This window comes from Diadema antillarum, unplaced genomic scaffold (assembly GCF_040938485.1).
Source record: "Diadema antillarum isolate AM-2024a unplaced genomic scaffold, OU_Dant_1.0 seq00000009_RagTag, whole genome shotgun sequence".
Classification (NCBI taxonomy): Eukaryota; Metazoa; Echinodermata; class Echinoidea; order Diadematoida; family Diadematidae; genus Diadema; species Diadema antillarum.
In genome coordinates, this window is record NW_027271131.1 from 50,336 (window position 1) to 77,768 (window position 27,433).

At 39.9% G+C, this 27,433-nt stretch overlaps 1 protein-coding gene across 1 annotated transcript in view; it reads right to left on the reverse strand.

Moving 5' to 3' along the window:
* Positions 1–3,425: 3,425 nt before the first annotated feature.
* Positions 3,426–27,433, reverse strand: part of LOC139724990 (uncharacterized) — a 42,619-nt gene continuing 18,611 nt past the window's right edge. Inside the window, exons 16-32 of the mRNA XM_071636083.1 lie at positions 27,152–27,331; positions 24,776–24,970; positions 23,871–24,071; positions 21,569–21,672; positions 20,488–20,647; positions 18,387–18,547; positions 17,431–17,710; positions 16,229–16,493; positions 14,983–15,157; positions 14,009–14,219; positions 12,731–12,936; positions 11,976–12,135; positions 10,680–10,969; positions 7,938–8,185; positions 6,937–7,133; positions 5,853–6,005; positions 3,426–3,472 (exon numbers count right to left, since the gene is read on the reverse strand). Of these exons, the coding sequence (XP_071492184.1) occupies positions 3,426–3,472; positions 5,853–6,005; positions 6,937–7,133; positions 7,938–8,185; positions 10,680–10,969; positions 11,976–12,135; positions 12,731–12,936; positions 14,009–14,219; positions 14,983–15,157; positions 16,229–16,493; positions 17,431–17,710; positions 18,387–18,547; positions 20,488–20,647; positions 21,569–21,672; positions 23,871–24,071; positions 24,776–24,970; positions 27,152–27,331 (3,233 nt within the window). The remainder of the gene's footprint in view (positions 3,473–5,852; positions 6,006–6,936; positions 7,134–7,937; positions 8,186–10,679; positions 10,970–11,975; positions 12,136–12,730; positions 12,937–14,008; positions 14,220–14,982; positions 15,158–16,228; positions 16,494–17,430; positions 17,711–18,386; positions 18,548–20,487; positions 20,648–21,568; positions 21,673–23,870; positions 24,072–24,775; positions 24,971–27,151; positions 27,332–27,433) is intronic.

A 27,433-nucleotide genomic window follows, 5' to 3' on the forward strand; every position in this document is an offset into this window, starting at 1 on the left:
GTGGACTTCCATTATATCAAGTCCTCGGGAAAGACAGTTTTCTTTCGTTATAACCGAACAAATAAACAATAAAAAACATAAAGAGGATAATGTTGCGTCCTGAACTTCTACTTTGCTGTAACTGGAATTTTGTTATAACCGTATTTGTTATAATTGGAGTGCACTGTATTTAATGAAAATTGGTTTTGAAATGGCTCAGATATACAAAACAAAGCGATCATTATCAAAAGGTGGGACTTAACTTTTATTAGGATCACTTCGTTTTACTTTCGTTTTTGGATATCTCAGCCATTTCAAAACTGATTTTCATCAAATAAATTTTGAATGCCTCTGAAAATGATATGCTCTTTAACATTCCATATATGGCTTGTAAGTTTCTCTCAAACTGTCAAGTCAAATCCTCATCTCAACTAAAATTGTACCATCCCTTTGAACTGTCGTCTTCAGACAATGAAAAAAATCATTTAAACCAACCCATGTGTATAAGCAGGGGAGGATCCAGGAATTCAGTAAAGGGGAGGCACCTTTACAAAATTAAGGGGGGGGGGTGAGCGCACAAGCCCCCTCCCATTTTTTTTCTTTTTATTTCTTTTGTTTAAAAAAAATAAACAGGGGGCACATGCTGGTGTGCCCCCGTCTGGATCCGCCACTGGTATGTGTGTGTGCATATAAAATCATTGCATGTGCGTTTCGTTCCCTGTGTGTTCGGGCATAATTTTGTGCTTCTTTTTCCACAGAGAATTAGCGTTTTACATCTGTATCAATAATTACAAAGATGAAATGAATGACATTTACTATAGTACATGTAGCACATTATCAGTATCATGGAGTGTGTGTCCAAGGCAAAGGAGATTCGAGTAATGAATATTGCATGCAGCTACAGCAAATTTAAGAACTACTGGAATATATAGACTATGGGTAATGAGTCCTTCAACACTGAAAGTAAATTTGAGTGGGTGTGTATGTCTGTGTGTATTTCTGTATGTGCATTTGTGTGTGTTAGCATGATGGTGGAAGGAGCGTATATATCCCAATGTATCCTCCATGGCATGTGCTATTATATGCAAATGATTTAGGCATTTCAGACATTATGACGCTTACAGAAGCTGTCTCCTTCTTGCATTACCCTCTGCTACACAATACACATTCGCTAACATCATCAATCATATACTCTGTTCAGAACACATACACAAGTCTTTCCCCGTTTCTCGCTCCGGCATTCTCTGTAACCCAAACCCCTATTCTTTCTTTCTCTCAATCTTATTCCCATGCCTCACTCTTTCATACATTCATCACAGACTGCCTTAGATTCACATTCCTGTTTTATCATTTTTATTTGTCAGCAAATGTGCACAGCCTTGGGCAACAAATACATATGTGTACAGTGAACAACAACACACAAAGGGTACCTGGTACTCTTCTGATACAACTGGTATTTTCAATTGTCATAGATGTTTGACAATACAGTTTCCACGAATTTCGTATGCCAGAATGCACTGATAATGGCAGTTAATTCTTTGGCTTCATTTCAGCTTGGCTCAGCTTGTGGAATGCAATCTAGTTACAACTGTAGCTTCCATCTCTTTTTTTCCCCCCCTTTTAGTGGGGGGGGGGGGGGTGGGGGGAGCTAGGGTCGGGGCTTATGGATATGGGGGAGGGTGTGATTCTAACATATATTGTGTTAGCTTTCATCACTTCCATTAATTGATATCAACATCAAATACTTTCTCATGAGAATTAATTTTTGACATGTCCAACATGATAAGCATTTAAGAGGGTGTTTACTGCTTTCTACTAAATTTTGCTTTCACCTTTGACAATCAACAGTACTAGCCCTATCTGCGAGACTACCATTTTGACAATCTTGATCCTTACAATGACTAGATCAGATCCTAATCCAATTTGATCTTGGTCGAGAGGGTTACACTGTGTGGTCAAAACCACAGCAAAATAAAGTCCGAGACAGACAGAGGAAGTAATGACAATCAGATTTTTGCATTGATAACACCCAATATGATTAAACCGTCTAAATGCTACTTTAGGGTCTTAAAATAGAACATCTTAGCTCCATTTTGCAGAAAACCCCATTCAATTTGGTTAAGTGGTCACAGAGAAATGGGGATTGTTGAGTCTGATTCTTCCAAGTTTATTACTTGGATGCTCTTGGAATTGCTTATCAATGTGTAAACACAATAGACAGAACTTGGAGGGAAGGGATTCCTGACATGCTCTACAAAAATCCTCATTTCTCTTTGACCACTGCAGCAAACTGAATGGGGTTTCATCTAAGATGTGGGCAATGAGTTATAGTTTCATACCCTGAAATTGTCTTTAGATTGCTTCACAATTTTTAAAGTTATCATTGCGGAGGGTACCGTTGTAATTTTTTTGGGGGATATATGGTATTATTGTGTCATATATCTAGGTAGTCTAGTTTTCATGAATCTGGACTTTCCAACAATTTCTTGCATGGTTAGATTCTCAATCATAAAATACAGAGATGGAGAAATAGATGCTTGCACGTCGCATTCATATTTCTACATGTTGTACAATTCCCCCTTGGGACCCAACTTGCCAAATTTGTGAAAATAAAAACCACACAAAATATATGGCGTATACAGTAATTGGTCATGTACAGAAAGGGATGTAGAATCAACTTTTTGCTTCTTAAGACAGCTTTAGAAAAGTTTTTTAAAAAAAATTATGACAACACCCTGTGACCTTTGTTGTAAAAGCTCTTTTTTTCATGTACAGATATTTTTAGTGAATGAGGTCACAGACATTTTCATGAGCTGTTACTCTTGCAATATGACAGAGGCTATTGTAAGTGCACTGATGCCTGTCCATTTGCGATATTTTTGCATGCCTTTCCATTCGTAGGCCAACAGTCATTCTCAAATTTGGTGAAATCTAAACCCTCACGAAAAAAAAACCAGCTTTTACATTTAGTGATGTGAATTTGGATCTGCATGCAAAATTGCAGGAGTACATGGTGGATTATATAAACTTAATTATCTCATTTACGCAGAAAATATCTAAAACTTTTTCAAAGAAACGTATATAAAGAAAAATATCAGACACAATACAAAGAATTAACATAAAACAGATTTAGACATAATATATTTTCTCTCTTTTTTAAGGCTCACTTCTTTCATCTAAATCCAAACCCCTTTCATGAGATCTTCAAGCATTTATGGATGATCTGTCAAATTGCACTTAAAACTTTCCATGAACAGCTACACATAACCAGATGAACCAGACACACACAAAACTTTTCAAGTTTTTAGAAAAATCTCTGTATCTACAAGTGTGTAAATCTTTTCTGATGTCAGAAGTTGACTATCATTAAATATATTATTACTGATTGTTCCATGGGGGAAAAAAAGAAAAAAACACAGCTCTAAAATGTTCCAGAGAGCCCAGCTTCAAAGCGGGTCATCACTGCTGCAGCCAATGGTGTCTGTTTGGAATCCTGCAGGGGAGAAACACAGAATGATTGAAATCCTTGAAGTGCTACTGTACGGACCTTTGGGTGCTCTATCAAAGAGAAAAATGCTCTCTTTTTTTAGGTGGGGGGGGGGGGAGAATGAGCAAAATTATTTCTAAAGCCTTTGTGTAATTCCATGCACATTTATCTCGAGTGTTTGTAGTCCCGTTTTCACAATGCATATATTATGTTTTCAGGCATCAATTTCAGTAAGTTGTAGCTTGCAATGATTTTGAACGTGAACAGAAAGAATGAACTGAACAGCTTTGTCCTAAATTTCTAATATCTACTTGTCTCCACAAAAGTTTTGCAGTGATTCAGAGAAAGTACCCAAGAAAACAGTACCTTTAAATATAATGGAATACTTTACTGTCACTGTAGAATTTCCAAATTTATGTGATCAAAATTCGCCTCTGGCAATCTACGCTCAGGAAGTATGTCTTTCCTCTTACATGTCTAGATTCAAAAACCCCATTGGGAACACTTATATTGTAAAACCAGACATTTTCCCATGCAAGAATTTTTTTTTGCATTTCGCTGGGAGCCAAGATTCACAAAATTAAAATGCATGCAAAAGTTGTTGTCTACACTATGAATTGAGTGCCAGTGGCAATTCGCAAAAATCTTATGTTGCAAAAAATGCCATCGGCTTCAATTTGTGAAAATTTCATGCCGCCAAAATTTCTGGTTTTACAGTATATGGACATTAATGGCCAGATACTGGTGGACTTTCTAATTCTCCTGTGGAAGGACGGCCGAGGAGGTCTACTCTCTTAAAATTGATCGAAGTTCCTGTTCACAGTAAGATTACAAGTAAGATGTTAAGTGCACTGCAGATGAAGGAAACAGGTTGATCTGCACGCCATTTTTTTAGCTCACCTGAGCCAAAGGCTCAAGTGAGCTATTGCGATCGCCCTTCGTCCGGCGTCCGTCGTGCGTCGTGCGTCGTGCGTCGTGCGTCGTGCGTCGTGCGTCGTCCGTCGTGCGTCGTGCGTCGTCCGTCGTGCGTCGTGCGTAAACTTTTTACATTTTCATCTTCTTCTTGAAAACCCCAAGACCGATTTTCATCAAACTTGGCAGGTAGCATCCCTAGGGGGTTAGGAACTCAATTTGTTAAAATGGGCACCATGCCCCACCCAGGGGGCCCCCAGGGGGCCCCCAGGGGGGCCCAAACCCCCCAAAATTAAGGAATCTGTAAAAATCTTCTTCTCTAGAACCAGAAGTGATAGAGCTAAGTTAATACTATGAGTTAGTACATTGATGACTGTAGTTTCAAGTTTGTTCATGGCAGAATCAGGGGTGCCCCCCTTGGGACCCAGGGGAGGGGGGTGGGGAAGGGTTCTAATAGGGCCTAAATTGTACATTTTCATCATCTTCTTGAGAACCTCGTGACCCATTTTCACCAAACTTGGCAGGTAGCATCCCTAGGGGGTTAGGAAGTCAATTTGTTAAAATGGGCACCATGCCCCACCCAGGGGGCCCTCAGGGGGCCCAAGCCCCCCAAAATTAAGGATTCTGCAAAAATCTTCTTCTCTAGAACCAGAAGTGATAGTGCTTAGTTAATACTATGAGTTAGTACATTGATGACTGTAGTTTCAAGTTTGTTCATGGCAGAATCAGGGGTGCCCCCCTTGGGACCCAGGGGAGGGGGTGAGGAGGGGTCCTAATGGGGCCTAAATTGTACATTTTTATCGTCTTCTTGAGAACCCCATGACCCATTTTCACCAAACTTGGCAGGTAGCATCCCTAGGGGGTTAGGATCTCAATTTGTTAAAATGGGCACCATGCCCCACCCAGGGGGCCCCCAGGGGTCCCAAACCCCCCAAATGAAGGAATCTTTATAAATCTTCTCTAGAATCAGAAGTTATAGAGCTAAGATAATACTATGAGTGAGTACATTAATGACTGTAGTTTCAAGTTTGTTCATAGGAGATCCAGGGGTGCCCCTCTTGGGTAGGGGGGGAGGGGGGTGGTTGGAAGGGTCCAAATGGGGGCCTGAATTGTACATTTTCATCTTCTTCCTGAAAACCTCATGATGGATTTTGTCAAACTTGGCAGGTAGCATCCCTAGGGGGTCAGGATCTCAATTTATCAAAATGGGCACCATGCCCCACCCAGAGGGCCCCAGGGGGCCCCAATCCCCCCAAATTAAGGAATCTTAAAAAAAAATTGGGCCTTTATTGTACATTTTCATCTTCTACTTGAGAATGCCTGGTCAAATTTTGGTAGAGCTGTGAATAATTTAGGTTAGTGACTGCGTGAAAGGTGAACTTGCGATACTCAGGTGAGCGCTAGACCCGCGGGTCTCTTGTTTTCCTACAGTAAAGATTTCAAGTGATCGCTAGTATTAAAAATTGTTACTTACCTTGGAAGTAGAGTTGCAGAATAACAGAGTCCATGTCTCTGGTAGTGACTGGATTACCGGGGAACAATACGGGATGCTCTCCGTACGCCATGGCCGCTATGTGGATCTTCTCGGGGTCATTCTTGAAGGGATACAGGGCCAAGTTTGCTGCTCCTGTGCATTTTTTTTTTTTTGGGGGGGGGGGGGAGATAGTTCAGATGCATGAAGAAGCCTCCAAAAAAAACTTTGTCAGAATTAAGAAATGCTCAGAAATCACAAACTTTTGGTATGCAGAATACAGCCATCTATAATGGCACATGGAAAGATACCACAGATCAGTTTGTGTTAACTCTACTAGCCATAGATTAGGAACTATGGTATACAGTGCTTCAATCAACGTATCACATCAGTAAGTGATTTGGGACATAAAATGACACAGGCATGAACATGCTGACCAGATGAATATTCATCACAACTGTGTCGTAGATGTTACAGCAGAAACCGTATTTGAACAACTGTCTCTCTATTTGAACTTGAAAGAGAATTTTTATATGTAGGGTTTGTACAGTTTATTTACAAGGCAGTACTAAAATGACATATTGTGGTACATCAAATGCTACGTCTTGGTTACAATTTCATTATTACTTAACTTCACTTAATTGTAATTCTATCTACTTAAAACTGAGGCAGCTAATGACATTTCCAAAGACTTCTTTGATATGAAGACAACTTCTATTATAACAAAGTCCTTGAGACCACTAGTTTTCTTTTGTTACATCGAAATTTCATAATAGCTAAACAGGAAGTATACGAATATATAATAGATGATAATTTGGGAACCTAAATTTTTACTTCCTTGCATAAAGAATTTCGTTACTACTATGTTCTTTATATCGAGAGTGCACTGTATGCATTCCTAACTCACAGTATTTTGACTTTACTATACAATGATAATCATTTGTCTACAATATTTACTGAGGGTTTGGTTATCAATGTAACTACTTTTACTGCAGATACTATTCATCAGTAGCCCAAGGGACCGAGTGAGTAATGACCAACAGCATAAACAACCTCTCTGCTACCATCCAGTTCTCGATATTCCTACCTTCCAGAGGAATAGTGTGGATGACCTTAAACATCTCCATGCCCGCATATCGGAAGATGGTCACCGAGTTGGTCTTGTTGACGACGACGAGGAAGAGCTGGTCGTGGACGGTGAAGAAGTCCAGGGACTGGACCCGGAAGGCCGGGATCTCCTGCTGGAGATCCACAGTGGACTCGCCCTCAGCATTGTACACATACCTGTGGGGGAAGGAGGAAGAAAGTAGTGATAGCTTTGGACGATGACAAGCTGCTGAGAATGAACAATGGCAAAATGGTGCCATGCTCAAGTCCTTTTTCTCTCTTTTTTTTTTGGGGGGGGGGAGAGGGGGATACACATGATGCGGTAGCTCTCAGTTGCAGATTTTGCTCGATCTTGAACACTGATTATATTTCATATCAGCTTGAAATCATCTTAGAAACATGTTTCCAATTACCGTGGTATAAAAAGAACAAGTTTCCACTTACACAACAACTTTCAGGATTTGAAGTTTCGACAACAGGTACTGAATATTCAAATTCATAAATATGCCATATATTTAGCAAGTCCAACTATTGGCAAATTGGGACTTACCAAAGGTACCAAAAGTGGTTAATTTCACGATCATGGATTACAGTAATGCACGGAGAAGTGTATGTGTGCATGTGTGAACGTTGCATTCACATTGGGATCAGAGTTGATATTTACGCGTGTTGTTAAACTTGCAAATAGCAACTGACTCACAAAATTCATGAAAATTAGAACCTCGCGAAATATATAGCATATCCAGCAGTTAAGATATCAAACTTTCAATAACTGAACACACATTAAGATACTTATGATACTGAAATTTCACATTTTTTCTGCCAAATCAACTTATTCTGCAGTTTATTCACCCTTAAAATCTGTGGCATAGAGTGACACTGTGACCGGTTACTCATATAAAAGGGCTATGAAAGCATATCTGTACAGTGAGGACCACAGAAATGTAGCAAAATCATAAACATGATCACTTTTCTGTCTACCTGTAAACAGTGATTGGGACGTCATAATCCTCCCATTCCAACTGGCCCTCAAATTCGTTGGCAAACGCGACAAAGTACTGCCCGTGAAATTCCGCCACCGAGACATCCGCCGCTGCGGATGTGGTGATGACCACTTCCTTGACGAAGTTTCCCCAGATGGCAGACTCCACGAGGAAGGTGCGGCCGGCCGTGTCCAGTCTGTTGGCGACGGCCAGGTGAAGGATGCCATCGTACATGAAGGGATGAATCTAGGGGGAGAGGGATTGCATATGTCAGCTTTATTTCATAAGTATCCACCCTTCCTTTTCTATTCACATCTAATTCATTTTTTTTTTTTGTCAGTGGCAGTGATCAAGCCACCCATATTCTTTCTATAAATTTCTAAATTTGCCCTTGCTCATAATTGCGGTAGTAACTGCGAGTGTGCATTAGTGTATGCACATGTACACATGCACTCGGGTGGCTTAGAGGGTCAGATAGATATACACATAGAAAGATAGATAGATGTCTCTTGTGGCCACCCAAGGTAGATGAAAAAAAAGGGGCAATTAATAACAGGTGGCCACTATAGACAGGGTCTTTAACATAGCTTTCCTCTGGGGAGATTTTTTTTTTTTTTTTAGTAACCACAATCGCCAGGTAGCCGCTATAGATAGGTGGCCGCTAAGGCAGGTTTGACTGTAGATAGACGATTGATAGTTAGACAGACATAAATACAGACAGAAAGAGATACATATAGGTAGAACAACTTCTGAAACTAGCTACTGGTTCCTCCCCATATTCCTTCATTAAATATAGTGTAATTCTGTTTCCTCTTTTTTTTTTTTTATATGATCTATTTCTCTTTTCTGCAATACATCTCCAGGTTGGCCACTGTTTCCCCATCCCTCTTACTGCAACCAAGCCCATGCCCTCTTCAGGTTCAACTTGACTCTCTTTAATGCAATCATTCACAAACTGTTTCTCCCTGTTTTGCTCTCCCTCTGTATACACCTAAAAGTAAATCAAACTAGAATTATCACCGAAGGTGATTAATACCCCCGCCCCTAGTGTTGCTTTATAGTATGTGATGTCATGAGGGCAATGACGTTAATACTAAGTTTGTGCACTTGTCGAATTGGAAACAGAATAATTTTAGTTTACTGTACGGTTACAGAGTTGACACTGAGTTCCACAAGGTTTGGGTAAAAAGTGTGGTTACCATGGCAATGCATTGTCTGATACAAACACAAGGGACATTTTGCATAACTACACTTAAAGACCATCATACACACCAAATTTGACCTTCATAGCTTGAATGGTTTATTTTGATACAAAAATTAGTGGTTACCATGGCAACACATTTTCCTGAAACTAACACATTGGTGTCTTGCAAAACTACACTTTTAGATCATGACACATACTAAATTTGACTTTAATTGCTTGAATGATGGAAAAGTTATTTGATCTGCAAGGTTTTGGTAAAATTGTGGTTACCATGGCAACGGTTTGTGTGACAAACACAAAAATTATGTGTTCAACATCTATACCTCAGGGCCATAATGCCTACCAAATTTGGTTTCAATTGCTTGAAAACTGTGGAAGAAGTTCACTCCCCAGGATTTAAAAAAAAAAAGCGGCTACCATGGCAACGCATTGTCCAATACAAATACAAAGGACATTTTGCAAAACTACACTTAAAGAGCATCATACACACCAAATTTCACCTTCATAGATTAAATGGTTCAATTTGATAAAAAAAGAGAGGTTACCATGGCAACACATTCTTCTTAAATTAACACATTGGTGTCTTGCATAACTACACCTCCCGATCATCATGTACATACTAAATTTGACCTTAATTGCCTGAATGATATGGAAGTTATTCAATCCACAAGGTTTTGGCAAAATTATGGTTTCCATGGCAACGCTTTGTCCGACGAACACAAAAAACATGTCTTGCACATCTATACCTCAATATCATCATTTACCCTAAGTTTCATTTAAATTGCTTCAAAACTGTAGGAGTTCGCGACGCAAGATTTTGCAACAGACCGACCGACCGACCGCCCAACCAACATCACGGTGATTCCTATATACCCCCTTCACACTACGTGTGGCGGGGGTATAAAAATGACATTGTGAAACAAACTAGAGAAGCACTCTGAGAGTGCAGACCTCCACCAAGCAGCTCATTTTCACCACTGTTCTTGCTCTTCCATATCAATCAGTGATTTCAATCAATACGTATATATGCATGCTGAAAATTGCTCGATTTCTCAATATAGAAGCCTTTTGTTACATCATCAACTTCCAGCTGCATGGCACACCTCGCCTTAGCAGAAACTAGAGCACGCCCTTCAGTGCGTGTATGAAAACTTAAAAACTACACAGCTTGAACTTCCAAGAACATTGACCCTACCTGCCAAAATATCAAAAATCCTTCATAAAATCCACAAAAATTCCCGGATCACTACCAAAAATTTAATGTGCTGAGGACAAGTCCCGAGTTTACTCGGGCAAGGCTCTATTAGAAATGTGTTTTGTAGCAAAATCAGCACATCCTAAACATGTTAATCATCAGTTACTTGTGTCATTCCCAACCTTTCCTGTAAGTTTCATCCAAATCCGTTCACAACTTTTTGAGTTGTATTGCACACAGACAAACCAACAAACAAAGAAACCAAGGCCGATGAAAACATAACCTCCTCCCTTGGCCAAGGTAATAAAATATAAAACACAATGAAATAAACAATTGCCTACCTTAATTGCTCCCAGTGTCTCAATGAGTGCCACATGGTTGAAGCCAAGATTTACCGACTCCATGCAGTAGACAGCCGACTGCACCTCGGTGGTCACCCCGTCCTCTGAAGCTGACCGGTGGTTGGCGATGGCCAGGCACGGCCGGCTCAGGAGCGGGTCCACGTAAGAGTCCACGGACGCGGACCCGACCCCTGCGAGTCTCTGGTAGACCAGGAACTCTTCTAGGGATGGGGACCAAACGTAGATCAGAATGACCCTGTCAGTGATGTCTTCAAACTCCTCTGGAATCACTGTTGAACAATGCAAAGAAAATGAGTGGAATTTGATACATGGCAGTGTTGGATTGTACAGTCAGACCTCAGTTATACAGCCATATCAAGACGATGAGCATCAAGATAAGTGATTTCACCGGATAACAGAAATTCTCAAATATTGCACTTTGAATCTTGAATCTCTAACACATTCAGAAGGGGGTATACATGTTATTATCTATTTACTACAATTGTGTAATACTATGATCATTTGCTTGGTATTATCATGTTTCATAATTCAGCTGATACAGAAATACAAATGAAATGTGAGTAGAATATCCATAGTCATATGTGTGTTTGTTTGACCGATATTGACTAAGCATGAGATTGTAATCTTCACACATTGAATACTACCACTGTATACCAGTTGTACCACTGCAGTGCACTGCAAGTTGACTAGTGATAGCGTCAAATGCCATCATCTCCTGCAGTGAATATCATTCATGATATATCTGCAAAATTTGGGCACACAATCACTGTGTGCTCAAATTTTGCAGATTTTTGAAAGTTTCACCAACAAATCATTCACAGGAATACAACATCCATGTTTACTAGAGATATGGCACTGAAAATGCATGAAAGATGACGAAAACTGTAAGCCAGCCCACGTCTGGATAATAGAGAAATCTGGATAAGTGATGACTGGAAATGTCTCCATTATGAAACTGATGACACAACAGCAGTTTTAAAGCAGGATGATGCATAAAGTGTCAGCTTCAGCTAGACGATTACACTGATTTGTCTGATTTTCCTATGTGCTTCACTCTGCTTTCTGCTTTCATGGACTCCACATGTATAATGCCATGGGGAAAATATCTGCTCTTACGAGTACGTTATACAGGAAAAATTGCATTTACAAATTCCATGCCTTGTAATGCTATCAAAAATCGGTCCCAAGTACAGCACACATATCATAACTGTACAGATTTCTAAACATCATTTCTAAGAATAATCAGAGAAAAAAAAGTGGAAGAGTAGTATTCACCATCAAGCTGAAAGTCTGCACTTCTTGATGGCTGTTCATTGGCGGGTAGAAAGTTCACGACCTCACAGCTTTTGCTTGCATTGGAGGTGATAACGGCCAAAAAGAGCCAGCCCCCCATGTCAAAGAAAGCAACATCTTCAGCAAAGTCCAGTGTTAGAGTCTGAGAACAGGTAATGCAACAAACCTTCAGAACATCAGACTCCATATTTACCAAATATGTGGTCAAATCATTCTAACAACCGTTTCAAAAGCTTTCTAGATGCATTTTAAAAAAATCATACATTATGTAGGAAATGACTGTCACATTATAATCTTTCATTTCATCTGTTGAAGGCAGTTTTCTACCATACATTACTATGTTCTTAGGATAAAGATCACTACTGGAATTACTTCATCTTCTGCTTGCAAGTTAGAGCAGTCTCTATGTCTCTCAAAGCCTCCTGCCTATTATACTCTAGAAAAGCATTTAAGACACAATCTTGAATTGCCATTATCCTGCATGGTCAGGAGTTACTTTTCAAGTGTGAATAGGGTCTCTATCTCTCTCTCTCTCCTCCTTCACATCTAATAAATTAGTATAGAGACTTTTACTGTACATTTGTTTTGTTAGATTTTTCAAAGACCTTTTGGGCATGCTATGTATTTCACGTTATTACAATGTATTGTTGTTTTGAGAAATATGACACAAACTAAAAACTGAAAAAAAAACCTTTGATAATGCTGACAGGCTGTAAGATTACTGCTGGATCTTTCACCTTGAAAGTTTCGTAGCGCGAGAGCTGGTCACTCCACTGGTAAACGATGGTATCCCTGCACACCTGGTCCACGTGGTCCATGTTGTACTTGGCGCGGGCCTCCACCAGCCACTGGGTAGTGCCGTAGTAGGTCCCCTTCCACTTTGCCCGGCCGTTGGTCCGGATCGTCTGCACCCTCTCTGGGTACCTCAGAATGTAGGCTTGGTCTGCGAGAAATTTACAAGCAAGTTACAAAAGGCTCACACTGTGACAAGATTGGCAAGCAACTTGGATCTGACATTGAAGGGGACATCTGCAAATATATGTCACCCGCTACAACAAAAGGATCCTAAAGTCGCTGACGGGCAAGCCAAGCATGGCCAAGAAAAATGCTATTTTCAGGCCTTTCCTTTGATCATTTAGCTTCGAAATTTCGGCAGATGATAGAAGATACATTAGACTACAAAATTATGTTAAAACAGAAATCCGAACGTTTTGACAGATTTTGGTGATCTGACTTCAAACTCGATTTTCTCGACTCACCTGTCAGCGACTTTAGAATCCTTTTGTTGTAGCGGGTCACATATTGCACAAACTGCTTTATGTGTATGCACAGAAAAATTAACCATGGGGTTCGTATCATAGTGCTCTTGGATCAAAGTAATCAATTTTGCCCTTACCAGCAAAGTTGTCAAAAGATTGTTGTAACATCACTGAATATTCCATGGAGATAATGTCCAATAAAACGATACAGTTGTTTCATTCTTTCAAACTATCTGCTGAGCTTGGATGTGATCTCTGCATCATCTCCTTCATTCTCCTGATCTCCATTTTTTCTATGTAACAGCCTTCTTTTTTATTATTACCATCATTTCCATCACCACATCATCACACCATCACCATCACTGCCATCATCATCATCACCACTATCATCACCATCATCAAAATCATTACCGTTACCGTTACCATCATCACCATCATCAAATCATTATCGTTACCGTTACCATCATCACAATCATCAAAATCATTACCATTACCATCACCACCACCACCATCATCATTACCACCATCCCCACCATCACTATCATCATCATCACCATCATTATTACCACCATCATCGAAATCATTACCATTACCATCACCATCATCACCATCATCACTATCATCATTACCACCATCCCCATCATCACTATCATCATCATCATCATCATCACCATTACTACCATTATTAAAGTCCTTATCACTGCAATAACCCTGATGATGATACTGTCACTGATGAGATTGGTGACATTCACTCACTTGAGAAGGCATCATGCATTTCCTCCAGAAGATCACACTGGCCTTCCAGGTAGCTCTCAAAGTCCTCAATGGTGGGCGTCCGATGGGTGAGAAGGTAGAGATCGACGACGTCCTCCCCATCGATGAGGCCAGTGGTGGTAATGTCAGAAAATGTGGGACTTCCCTGTAGGGTGAGGGCGCCCTCTATAGTCTGTGCACCTGACACCAACAGCTGGTTAGGAAAAACACAGGGAGTGAGAGAGAGGAAGATATATTACCCCTTTTCTCCCACATTTCTCCAAGAATGCCCCCAAACGAGATTCTTTTTGCTAGTCGACAAAGAGTGGCCAGAATGATAATCCACCTGAGCAAAAGCAGTCAAGCAGTACATGCATCCCCTTTCCACAGTCATCTGCGGGTGCCATCGAACAGTGCAAAATACCAACTGGATGCAAGATATGAATAAATCTAGAGAGCTCAGTCTTGATTGGCATTTGCTATGTATGTCTTCATATGGGTTTGAAAGCAAATCAAGCACACTACTGGGTTGAAAAAGGTAAATATGACAAAAATACACATAGTTTCCATACAAAAAAAAAAACAGATACTGATAGAAGAAACCCTAATCATTCACTCAAAGTCATTATTCTCCTGGTTAGCACAACATAAATAAACATGAGTTTAGGCCATCAATGCAGATACTCTTTTAAACCATTATGAGAGACAGAGTGATGAAACAAATGAGAGGGGAAAAAACTTCGTGCAAAAACTTACACACTTGAATTTGAAGAAAGTCTTTAGGCTGGACTTCTAAGCAACTGTGCCAAAATGTAGAGTTATCTTGTGATTTGAAGAATACTTTTCATTTAGACCAATACTTTTTCTGAAGGCAATAATACACTGTTATAGTGTGTTGGAAAATTGAACTATTCAAATAAAAAGTAATTAACTCATACAGATTCTAGTTTTGCAATGAAATCATCTATTTATCTCACTGAAGTCGTTTCGATCTGTACAACATCTGCCCCCTGAACCGTCCCAGAGACTTGCAAGTTGCCATTGAAGTCCACGCCGTACTGGAAGGTCTTGACCGCAGTGACGTCCTGGTCGCGGGATATGGTCATGTAGGTGGCCGGTGAGAAGGTGTTGTCATTGCAGCTTCCTGTCACACTGAAGGAATAGGAGACAAAGAGACATGAGAAGGATAGTCTACTAATTTCATCTGTCGTTACTTCTAATTCTGATTTTAACAAATACAATGATCCACACACAGCTTCTGATATTGTTTTGATGTGTGCTTTTGTCACTAAAGACCGGGCTTCACACCAACCCATTTTTTCTCCTAGTCCAACCTGTCTGTCCGCCAAGTAAGTACCCAGTTTTTCCATTTTTTACTAGTCCTTTCCTGAAAAAGTTGCTGGTCTGACAGTGATATTCACTAGTCCTGGACCGTCGGACCAGTGCCAGTGTGCAGCGTTGTTAAAGAGGAGCTAACCTATGACAAGAAACTTGAGTGCAGGAGGTTGACTTAAAACTTTTTACAAATCAGGTACCTTACAACTGGTATAATTCCTGTAAAGTAAGTACCCCTAGACAGATGTATCATAAAATGGACCAATAGTGCAATAGTACATTAGCTTTTGTGTATATGCACTGCAAGGTACACGCTCTTCATAAAGCTCCCGGCACAGATCCGGCTGTGTCTGATTCTGACTTACCCGTACTATAATTTGACAGGTGCACAATTAAACTGAAGATTAATTTGTGGACACCCTGGGGGCACTTCCATGTTTTATAGTACGTAACAGTGGCAGCTTTACATTAAAGGGATGGTATAGTATTGGTGGAATTGAGCATCAGGATTTTAACTTTTTTTCTTTTTTTTGGCGATACCAAGAAATCACTCTTGAAATAGTATAGAGTATACCATTGTAAGAGGAATTCAAAGTTTATTTGATGAAAATCGGTTCTGGAATGGCTGAGACATCCAAAAACAAAGTAATACGCAGCAATCTTAACAGAAGGTGGGTCCCACCTTTTTTCAACGATCACTCTGTTGTGGATATCAAAGGCATTTCAAAACCACTTTCATCAAGTCAATGTTGAATCCCTCTTGGAATTACATGCTCTTTCATATTTCATACAAAGTTTTTCATTATCTCACCCCCCCTCAAAAAAAAAAAAAGGTTAGAAAAGAGAAGGAAGGTCTCAACCAATACTATATGATCCCTTTAAACTCACGAGACATCTCCACTGAAGTGCACATCTTCAAACGTGAGGGCAGGCACCACGACGTAGTTTGACCCTTTCCTGACGGCATCGGAGTCCCACTCCGAGACGTCGACTCCATCGATCTGGATGTTGTTGTCAAAGTCCAGATTCTGGCCGTCGATGGTGAGATCGGCGCTGAACGTCTTGAAGCCGGTGATGAGGTTGCCTTGGTTACTCACCATGGCATCCCCACTGATATCCACTCCATCAACTGTGCCATCGACATCAAGGTTTCCTGTACATATATAAAGGTCAATGACATTTTCGTCAGGTTCGGATGATGACACATTCCTTGCGCTTAATATAAAAGCTCTCATCTACCTTGGTAACATCAGTGCTTCAAATTATGATATTCGTATCTAACATTTTTATTAACTTCTCTTTACAGTCTAAATTATAAATCATATGCAAAGAAACTGTAAAATTTGGCATTGATGTTCTATTTTGAAATCATGTGAAACCATGAAATTGTAAACAATACAATGTCCTCAATATAAAATTGCTGTATATGGCGAAATGACATGAGAACTAATACCATGAAGCAAGCAGGGATACTGGGTGACAATAAATCTCATGAATATTTTTGTTAACTTTTGGACTAAATGGAACAAAATGTTGCCTCAACCGAAGAATCATTAAAATGTTAGAGAGTGCTATTTAGCATGTATACTTCACTTTTTAACATCAGATTACTTCTTCATTCACATTTGAGCATTGTGTGGCAAAGTTCTCTAGTCTTTAACGCTAACAACGCAAGTCTCTTGTGTATTTGCTATCAGTATATGCCTTTATGTAGCTGACAGATGCAGTTTAGCATCTCACACTGTTACAGCCATCACATGATTGGCAGAAAATTGTGAACCAGGAACTTTACAGCACTGAAAATGGAAAGATATGAAGCTTCATTTGCAATCTATCAAACAGACTGCCTATGCATACCAGGCACTCTGATGATCTCACAACTCCCAAGATCAGTTTTATGATCAAAGAAAGGTGGTATCATTCTTTAGAGGTATGCATCAAATTTCCCTGAAATCAATATGCTACCACACAGCTCTGAAGAAATAATCATCATGTTGCTAAACATGTTAATGACTAAACAGTAACTGGCCAGGTAAGATTTCACTGTATGCTTCTTTCCACCTGAACCCAACAGAGCAACAAGGGCTCACCTTCGATTGTAACACATTCCTGGAATGTCTTTACGCCATAAACAGTGTCCCCCGCTCCATTTGTCCAGACGGCCTGATAGAATGCATCCATGTCCTCGGACTCCAGCGTCCCGTCGAGCACCAGGGAGTCGACATCCAGGGTACCACCCGTTGCTACGGTAACCAGGCCAGTGTAGCGCTTGTCCCCGGTGATTGTCTGTGAGTTTGCTGTGCGGCTGAAGTACGCGGAGTTCAGGGTCTGTATGTTGACGCTTTGAAGGGTGCCTGTGTAGACTACATCCTGTTGAGAGAATCATTGTGGAAGAGAAAAAACAATTGGTGAGTCCTTCTTTGGTATCATTTGACAATAGGTGCACACTCAAATTGTTGGGTCTTTCTATGCTGATTAACATTAAAATCTCATTGCATCGAAGCAATGTCCAAAACTACTTAATCTCCAGCACAGAAAGATTTTAAAAAGCCTGTTAGTATTCTTCATGCACCCCATTTCTATTCCATTGCTCCAGGCCTATGGAATCCCTACCAATCCCATTTTGGAATTGTAACAACCTTGATACCTTTATCTGAACTAAAGACCTAAGTTGTATTTTTTTTCCCAACAATGCTGCAAATAGTAGGTGACGTATTGTGGGAGCCGGGTGCCTCTGAATGATCTTTATGAATAATTGTCTCTAATATATAAACACTGTTCTTTAACATCATCATCCTCCTCGCTGTCATTATCCTCCACCTCATCCTCATCATCTTCAACATCATCATCATCTCCATCGTCATCATCATCAACATCATCATCAATATCTTCATCATCAATATCTTCAGTATCATCATCATCAACAACATCATCATCAATATCTTCATCATCAACAACATCATCATCAATATCTTCATCATCATCATTGTCACCATCAAAATCATCATCATAATCGTTGTCATCATCATCGTCATCGCTGTCCCACCTGTTCAGCGGTGACAGTTGACAAGGTGACTGCCGCTGTCACTGTCTGGACAGCATTTTCTTCAGCCGCCGATGTCACCACGGCGCGGCTGGCAAGATCCGACACATCAACACCATCCACTGTGCCTGTCACTGTCAAGTCATCATTGATGGTGATTCCACCTTGATTGTCAGCAAAAACAAAACAAAAACAAAAACCTTAGTTCAACAGAAATACTACGCTGATAAGTCGGGTAATCTCTGTTCAATGACAGTTGACTTCCAGACATTTGTGTCAATTGGTGACCAAAACACTCCGGGGTTAATGGAGTTGAAAAAAAGAAAGATTGAAAACCAGAGCAGCTATATCTATTGTCTCCATTAAAGGTACTGTTTACCATTGGGAGCAGTGATTTAAAAATGTTCAAGTTATCACATTTGATGCCTATGTGTAGGTTAGGTGTATCGCAAACATCCTACCATATACAAATTTTGCAATAAAGTCTGAAATAAAAGGAGATATCACTATTTTTCTCAATAAATCATAACTGTAGATGGTTTATTCCAGAAACAATTCTAATATTACTATTGTTCATAATTTGTTTATCTAACAAAATTTAACATTGATTATACTGATTAACATTTTTACATTGGTCCTTTCTATCCCTAACTGACATTTTAGACCTATTTTGAAGCATTACAGCTGGGTTTTTGTTTCATCTGCAAATGGTGAATAATGCCTGTAAGACTCCTTTGAGGGGAAAGCCCAATGTAGTGTGCGGTAGGAATATCAAAGTGTTAATATATGATATGAGGGTTGAATATGAGTGTCCGGGCACTAGCATTGGTATTCTATATTTTTTTCCCAACCGGTGTATCTCAAAATAATTACGTGTATATTGTTATAGAATAGTATATCATTTACTCGTTATTTATCTAGCGATCCACGTCCGACAAGCTTTGCTTTTTAGTGGATCACTATTTTCCATAATCGAATTTATTTTCCGCTCACCCACGAAGTATTTATACAGTGTTTTTCCTAAATATTGTACATGTGATATGTTGTTCTATAATTTGTATCATATATATATTACATGAATCTTTTGCAAACGTTTGAACAATATTATTTTATCACATGTATACTTTGTACTATGTTTTTGATTTTCGATGATATACAAATGATGCACAGGATAGAGTGCGTTAGTGTAGGCGTATAGTGCACTCGAGGGTATTTACAATTGTGAAACATGCACTACATTGTAGATACCCGAGAGTGAGCTACGCCTCCACTAACGCCACGAAATAATCCTGTGCATCATTTGTTTTATAAAATAGGTCGAAAATTCAAAAACTAACAGCATTTTTCAGCGTTTTTCACGTACCTTTGTGGGTCAAGATGTCCGAAGATGTTCGTCCCAAACATTTACGCACGTCGCACTCGGAAATCCCGCACATACAGTATGATGGGGGTTGGGTTTCCGGACACTTAAGTTCCCGCATGAAAACTTACTTATTTTACATAGAATATGCACCCTTTACCTTAAAGACTTGATATAGACTCCTCATATAGGTCTACTAGACAACATACTCTGAAAACGGCGTGAGAATTAACCTGCTAAATCGTTGGATTTGCCCTTCAAAGTGACTCCATGTACGCGTCCGGTCCCACAACGCTTGGTCTACTGTACTGTACAAAGTGTACGTAAGTAGAGTATACGTACGCCAAACCTGTGCCACACATGTTATGTACAAGGGAAGAAAGGTCGGCCGGCCGGCAGCCCGAACTAGAAGTTGTTTACAGGATTGACAGCGCGTATGCATGCAATTCAAAGGAGCCGCTGCGCGCACAGACGATCGGCAATAGGATTTAACACGCAGTGCAATGGGACTGAGTAACCAAGGCACACGTCACTCATTTCAGCGCTTCCTATTGGCTACATTCTTGAACCCATTTTATAATTGGAAATAAACTACGATTGATTGATTGAATTGAATTGCTTGACTACGTTAACCTCATGAAGACTAGTCCCGAGCATGCTCGGGCAGGTGTCCATGGGAAATGCATGCTATAGCAATGTCAGCTTGTCCTAAACAGGGTTAAAGTGTAACAAGAGGAGCATTACCTGTGAATGTCTTGCCAGTAGTGATTGATTGACCCCCTGAATTCTTGACAGCATTTTGGGAGAGGTCGAGAATATCCACTCTGTTCACCACCGTGACGCTCACATCTTGTCCGAAAGAAACGTCGGTTTTAAACGTCTTCTTGCCCGTCACGACCTGCCCCTGATAGATGAATCAAAAGCAAACCAATCCAAACTAATGCAAACTGTACCACACCAGGCAGATAGGGAGTGTTTTAGCACTTTCTGGAGATCGTGTACCTCATGAGTTATTCCTGGACTTAAGTTAGAGGAGTCACAGGGTCTTGCATCTAGTGTGCGTATGGTACAGTACAGAGTACACTTTGGGAGTGTTTGAGCACTCCTCTGGCACGGGTATGGTATGGTATGGCATGCTATAGGAGAACACTCCAACACACCCCTAGAATCAGCAAGTAGCCATCACAACAAATTCAGTCATTTTAAAGTTCTAACATCCCAACATTTCAGTGTCATCAAGTTACATGAAGTCAAACCCATCCCTCTCTGATCCTACAGGATACACTCCTAGGAAAATGATGCAATTGTGACATCATTCCCAGCACTGATGGTCGTGACTACATTTTCTTGGGACAATGTAAAACCAAGATTAATTATTTCTAAGTGGCTACAACATAGATTTGCATTGACAAAACTGAAAGGTGCAGATTTTAAATCTAAGAAAATAAAGAGGATCCCTCACTATCTTCAAAGTGGCAGATTTTCCATTTTACCAAAACATTTACAAGAAAATTATGACATAAAGCTAAAAGCAATGGCACACAGTAATTAGGCATATCAGATATAGCTGCATTCAGCATTTTCAGACATCGGGCAAGGTTTCATGAAACTTGTCAATGACTGACAAATGCTTTAAGCTACTGAAATACTTGCGTCTGATTGACTGAAGGCAAATTTGTCAATGAAAATCACTGACAAAACACTTGATGAAATGCTCCTCCCCCCCCCCCCCCCCCCTTGAATTTTCTTTCTAAAGGAGAAGGGGAGGTGGGGAATTCAGGCATAAGAGGGCAAGAGTCACTGAGACTGCAGAGATATGACTTACTTCTTTGTCCGCCAACACTGCATCTCTGTTTATCATGACTCCATCCACTGTTCCAGAAACGCTGATGTCATCTTTGGATTCAACACTGCCAAAGTGGAGTTGCACTGCAAATGGAATGTAATAAAACAGCAAAAATACTTAGTCCTCAGCTCGCAGAGCTTAAGCTTGGGTTCTGCTGAAGGAAGAAGTATTGCATAACAAACAGTTGGTGTGAATTAAAGATCTCTGCTGATGTCATCCACCAACTCAAATTGTTTCAGTTAACCCTAAAAAGACTGGGCTATTTTGGTAGCTCGAAAAACTGGGGGAGGGGGGGCTAAAGGGCCCCCCATTAAGATCTCCGTCGTGGATCGCGCGATCGCCGCGGAAATATGCACAATGGTAGTGTGCGATGTAATCTACAAGATCGTATATTTAAATTTTCCAAAATAGTGTTTCTTTATTTTATTTTGATTAATTATGCAAATTTATGCGAGAAATGAGACTCTTTGATCTAAATCAGTAAATAAAGCTCCAAAAGTACTCATTTTTGGTCTAATTATTCTTTGTGGCATTCTTAGCAAATGTACTTGAAAAAAAATTCGGTATCAAAATCAATTTCTTATTCATTATATTGTTTTATGAATTTCTTATATATTTCTTTGTTTTTTCGACCTTTTGTTTTTGTTGTTTTTTAACAAAATTTGTAAAGGACACTTTTTGAAGCATAATACATCTAAAACAAATCAATTTTAGCCTTTGAGAGTAAAAATAAGCATATTTATATGAACCATGTGACAAAACTCAATTTGCATTGACTTTGTACACAAAATCACGTTTTTGAGCCATTTTCGGTCTCACATGCATGTACAAAAAGTTATGTAACTTCAGAACCATACCCCCGGGGCCGTATTCTGAGAGCTTATTAGGTGTCTGATTAGCACTTAATTAGCAAATCGGTATTCTGAGAGCATGATTAAGTAGGGGGTATATTAACTACCATAGCAACAAGCGTTTTGGCAGGAAGACTTACACGCTTGCGCGTATCAATGCGCGTGAACCTCTGAGAGGACTTAATCACAGAGTTAATTACGAATCGGTATTCTGAAGGTGTAATTAAGTATGAAAGTTAATGGAAAACTTAATGAAACCCAAGAGTGTCATTAACTACTCCGATATCACACATTACATCGTGTTTTCTCTGCCACAACGATGCTTACCGTCTTCGGTAACCGAGGAGCGGTTGAATCTTGTTATCATGGTGTCCATAGAATTCAGAGAAAAAAGAAATACAGCCGATCTTCGAGGAATTTTGTCATTTCATGTGAGCAAAGAGGTTGAGATCTTCGCGTGCGTAGGTGAGGGGTTGTAATCAAATACTGGAGTGTGCGCACGGAGCTCTTGGGTTATTGTAATCACAGGGGGCGTGGAGGAGCGCACACTGAGGGCATATTTGCGCGTGTAATCATCATTTTGGCTTCTAACAACGCGTCTGATTGGATGGAATAACAATTAGATGGGAGGAGCCTATTATAGGGGACTTAATCATACCTTGATTACGTCCTCAGAATACCGATTCTGCCCATGATTAAGGGCCTATTAACTTCTCGACTTAATTACAAAGTTAATCACATACTTAATTACGACCTCAGAATACCACCCCCGGGCGTCACAAATTTGGTGTCAAAATGTGCAGGAAACTCGAAAGAAAAAAGTCATTGAGCATCGCGGCGAGAGCATTGCATGTTGCAGAGTAATTGCGCGAAATGACGAGGGGGGGGCCTTTTAGGCCTTTTAGGCCCCCCCCCCCCCCCCAGTCTTTTTAGGGTTAAAGTCTCAGCAGTTTTCTTACATTGATATGTGAATGATGCTGCCAAAGGCCAATGCACTGTCAATCTTTTGTGTTTTGGTTTGTCCACGAATAATGCAAAATCACAAGAATGTCATACTTTTCATCGATAAAAAATATATAATTTTGCACAATTCATGGTCTCTACTGATGCTTGATAATCAACATCATGTTGGTTATGTATCAGCGGATTCACTGGATGACAAGCACTAAAACTCCACTCTGTATGATATCTCTGAGCCATATCCCTTTAAGGACTAGTCCCAAGAATACTGGGACAGGTGAATTAAAAATATATGTCATAGCACGATCAGCACAATTTACCTGAGGGATCAGAGCGATTTACCTCAAAACATAGTTGTCTACATGAAACAACATTGCCCACTTGGTCTAATTGGGCAGTGTTGAACCCCAAACTTCTTGAGGTAGATACCTCACTGACCAACCAACCCATCATCCTTTCTATCTCTTTACCCGAGTAAGTGGTGTCAGTAAGCTTGGCCGAATTTGCCCACATGAACTCCACCACGTAGCCATTGATGTTGTCTGCAACATTGAGGTTGGTTTCGATGATGACGTTGGCGGAAAAGTCCACCTGTCCGACCACAGTCTGCGTCGTCCCCTGGGTGAGAACGTCAGTGAAGAAAGATGGAAGACTTATGCCATCCACAAGACCTGCATGTGGGAAAGACAAGGAGGGTATTGGAAGGAATTCTGATGTAGCATCATTCTCACTTTTCTTGTCATATTCTTCAAGACATTACAGTTTAAGAAAATGTGAATCAACAAAATGTTTCATGCCTCTGACATCTGTCATTGTTGCCTTACTTTATCTTGCATGAAAAATTGCAGTGTGACATGCAATACAGTGAATAATCAACTGGTGCAAGTTCTGAGTCATCCACGTAACATTCAATAAAGGTACAAAATTAAATCAATTCATCCAGAATCTAATGTGAAACTACATGTATTCTCAGAATTAAAATGGTAAGTCCAGATGAACTGATTTACTTTTGTATGTTTACACAGAATAATGTTGAAGTCTTACACACAAATTGGAACTTTCAAATGACTAGTGAATCATACATCAGGTATACCAACCTTGAACATAGCACTACAGTATTCCGAGGGCTGAAAATGCATATATTCGATGGAAAAACAGTACATTTACCTATCCCACAAAAGAAAAGTGTAGTTACACAGTGTTAGAAAACAGTACAAAATACTGCATTAAAGTAATAGTTATTGGCATCTCTGACATATGATTGACGATGCTTCTGATGTTAATGTCAAGATCTTTCAGGTCTTTTAATATGTGCTGTATTGAAGCAAGAAGAAGCTTTCCAGCTTTGAGTGTTGAAACCAGGAGGATTTCTTACCATTGAACACGACGTCTGAAAATGTCGTCGCTGCCTGGAACGTCTTTACCCCAGCAACGTCCTGATTCCCCGTCACAAACACGGCATTGTCGTTGACGTATGATACGTCGGTGTCATCTATCGTTCCCGAAATGACAAGGTTGTCTTGCACTGTGAGCGTGGCAAAGGTTTTCTTTCCTGTCACTGTCTGTACACCTGAAAACGAAACAAATAGAAGCTAGCATCATCCTGTATTGGTTTCTAAGCTTACTAAGCTTAAGCAAAATGAAACTTAGATGAGTTCGGAACTGTGTACGAAGTTGAAGACGAGTCTTGAGTACACTCAGGTAGGTGTCTATGGGAAATGCGTGTCGTAGCAAAATCAGCAATTCCTCAAAAGGTTAAAAGTCAACTGTATTACCTGGCATAGCAAGACACAGAACAAGCCATTGGTGATGGTAATAGTAACAGACATAGAAACTAGATAGGAACAAGCATGATTATACTTTTACAAGCTGTAGCCCATGATTCAATTCTAGCTGCATACACCAGGACTCCATTCACATCTGCAACAAGGCACATTAGAAATATAACTGTTGTCCAAACTGCTTTTGTCAGATGTTGCATGCCTAAATGATACGTGTGAGAGTAAAGAAGTGATGATGTCATAGTTTTCTGTTAGAGCTTGGGATGGAACCAGGTGTGTGCATAAACACTTGGGCCAGGTAAGGTTGTTTAGAACCAGTTTCCATGGTGATGAATGGCTATGACATCACACTTTGGTACTCTGCAGATGCCAGCATGGTGAGTGTACCGTATAATATCACAAACTTTGTTTGTAATCACGATGAAAGTAGTCTTACTGCTCTCTCCTTGCAATTCTTTTCTTTATTATTATTTTTTTTTTTTTACTGAATACACAAGAAATGGCTACTAACCTGTCTCTGTTTATAGCAAGAAAACTATGCAGTAACTTGTTAGACCTTTAACTTGAGCAGTTGCAGCACAAACAAAAGCACTGGTTGGATTCACACGACACTGCTAATCTTAAAGATTAATTCAAAGTATAAACTTTTGATGACTAGCTGGTAGTGTAGCTCCATGTAGAGACAGACTCAAAAAGTTTAAGACCTTTAAGGTTAGTCAAAGATTAAGAATAGAAATTTTTTTTTTAATGGTTTGCGTTCTATCCACTCTCTGTGAAAGTCATTCCACATTAACTTCTGGGTCAACCTCCAGAACATGAATCCAGTAGAAAAGCATGCATATCATGCAAGCAGAATATGACTGTATCATCATACATTATCAGGTTTTATCCCAAGGGCTGCATTTGTGTATTTCCTCCAGTTCTGTGGTTTACTAATCAACTATCAACTTGCACTCTCACTCAAAATTTCCATCTGAAATACTGTGTATCGCATGGATCAATGCTCGTCACCGTCTATGGGGTAAAGCTCGCTTTAATTGATGACTAGCTTCTGTATAAACTTACCTATTGTAATTCGGCCGTCAGATGGTAAAACGGTCTAACTCAAAAATTTGACTTTCTGAGGTAAATTCACTTTCCGGGACATGTGAGGGTGCTCTTTCCAATGGTGCTATCGAGAAAATCCAGTCATGTCTTGATTTAGAGATAATTTCCGCTATCTTGGTATTTTTTTGTATTTTTCCTTCAGATTTGATGGTAAAACAGTCTATCTTTGAGTTAGCCCATTGTCTGTAATATCGTTTGGAGGTAAAACGAACTATCTTTTACATAAACCATATAACCTTCTTAACTGAGATTTTTAAAATCATCGCTGTCAGATGGTAAAATGGTCTATCTTCAAGTTAGACCAGTTTACAGATAAGTTGGCCCATTGTCAGTAATATATCGTTTGGAGGTAAAACGAGCTATCTTTTACATAAACCTTTTAACCTTCTTAACTGAGATTTTTTAATCATCGCTGTCTGATGGTAAAATGGTCTATCTAGAAGATAGACCACTTTAAAACCACAAGATAAAACGGTAAAACGGTCTAACTAAAAGATAGACCATTTTACCATAGTATGGCAATAGTGTTTGTGGTCTATCTAGAAGATAGACCATTTTACCATCTTATGATGTGTAGCAGGAGTGTATACATGTGCTGTGATTAAACAGTCTATCTGCACAAAAATCTCATTTATTTCATAATTAAAACCCCAAATAAGCCCAAAATTCTTCAGTTATCAGTGTTTGATATGCTTCTTCTTGTCCCATTGCTAAAAATGCATTATACCCATCTCCTAAAAAAGCTCAAACCTCTAAACTTTAAAGTCATTTTTCTCAGAACAGCAATTTTCGAGATAGATGTTTTACCATCTGACGGCCGAATTTACCCCCTCTATATCCCTTGGTGAGTAAGCAAGGATTACCTGAGCATTTAAGAGTGTCTGCATTGATAGCAGCCACATCTACGCCATTCAATAGTCCTGACAGTGAGATGTCTCCGGTCACACTGATGCTGGTGCTGGCTTCCAGACCTGCTGCCATGGCGATGGGGCCTGTGATGGTCTGCTCTTCGCTCAGAGTGACCGCATCATCAAGACTGATGCCTGGAGGTTGGGATGGGGGAGAAGAGCTCTTACCTTCTAACATTTAAACATTGTTATGTTTATAACTTGGTCACTTCCACAAAGGCTGGCCAATGTCACATT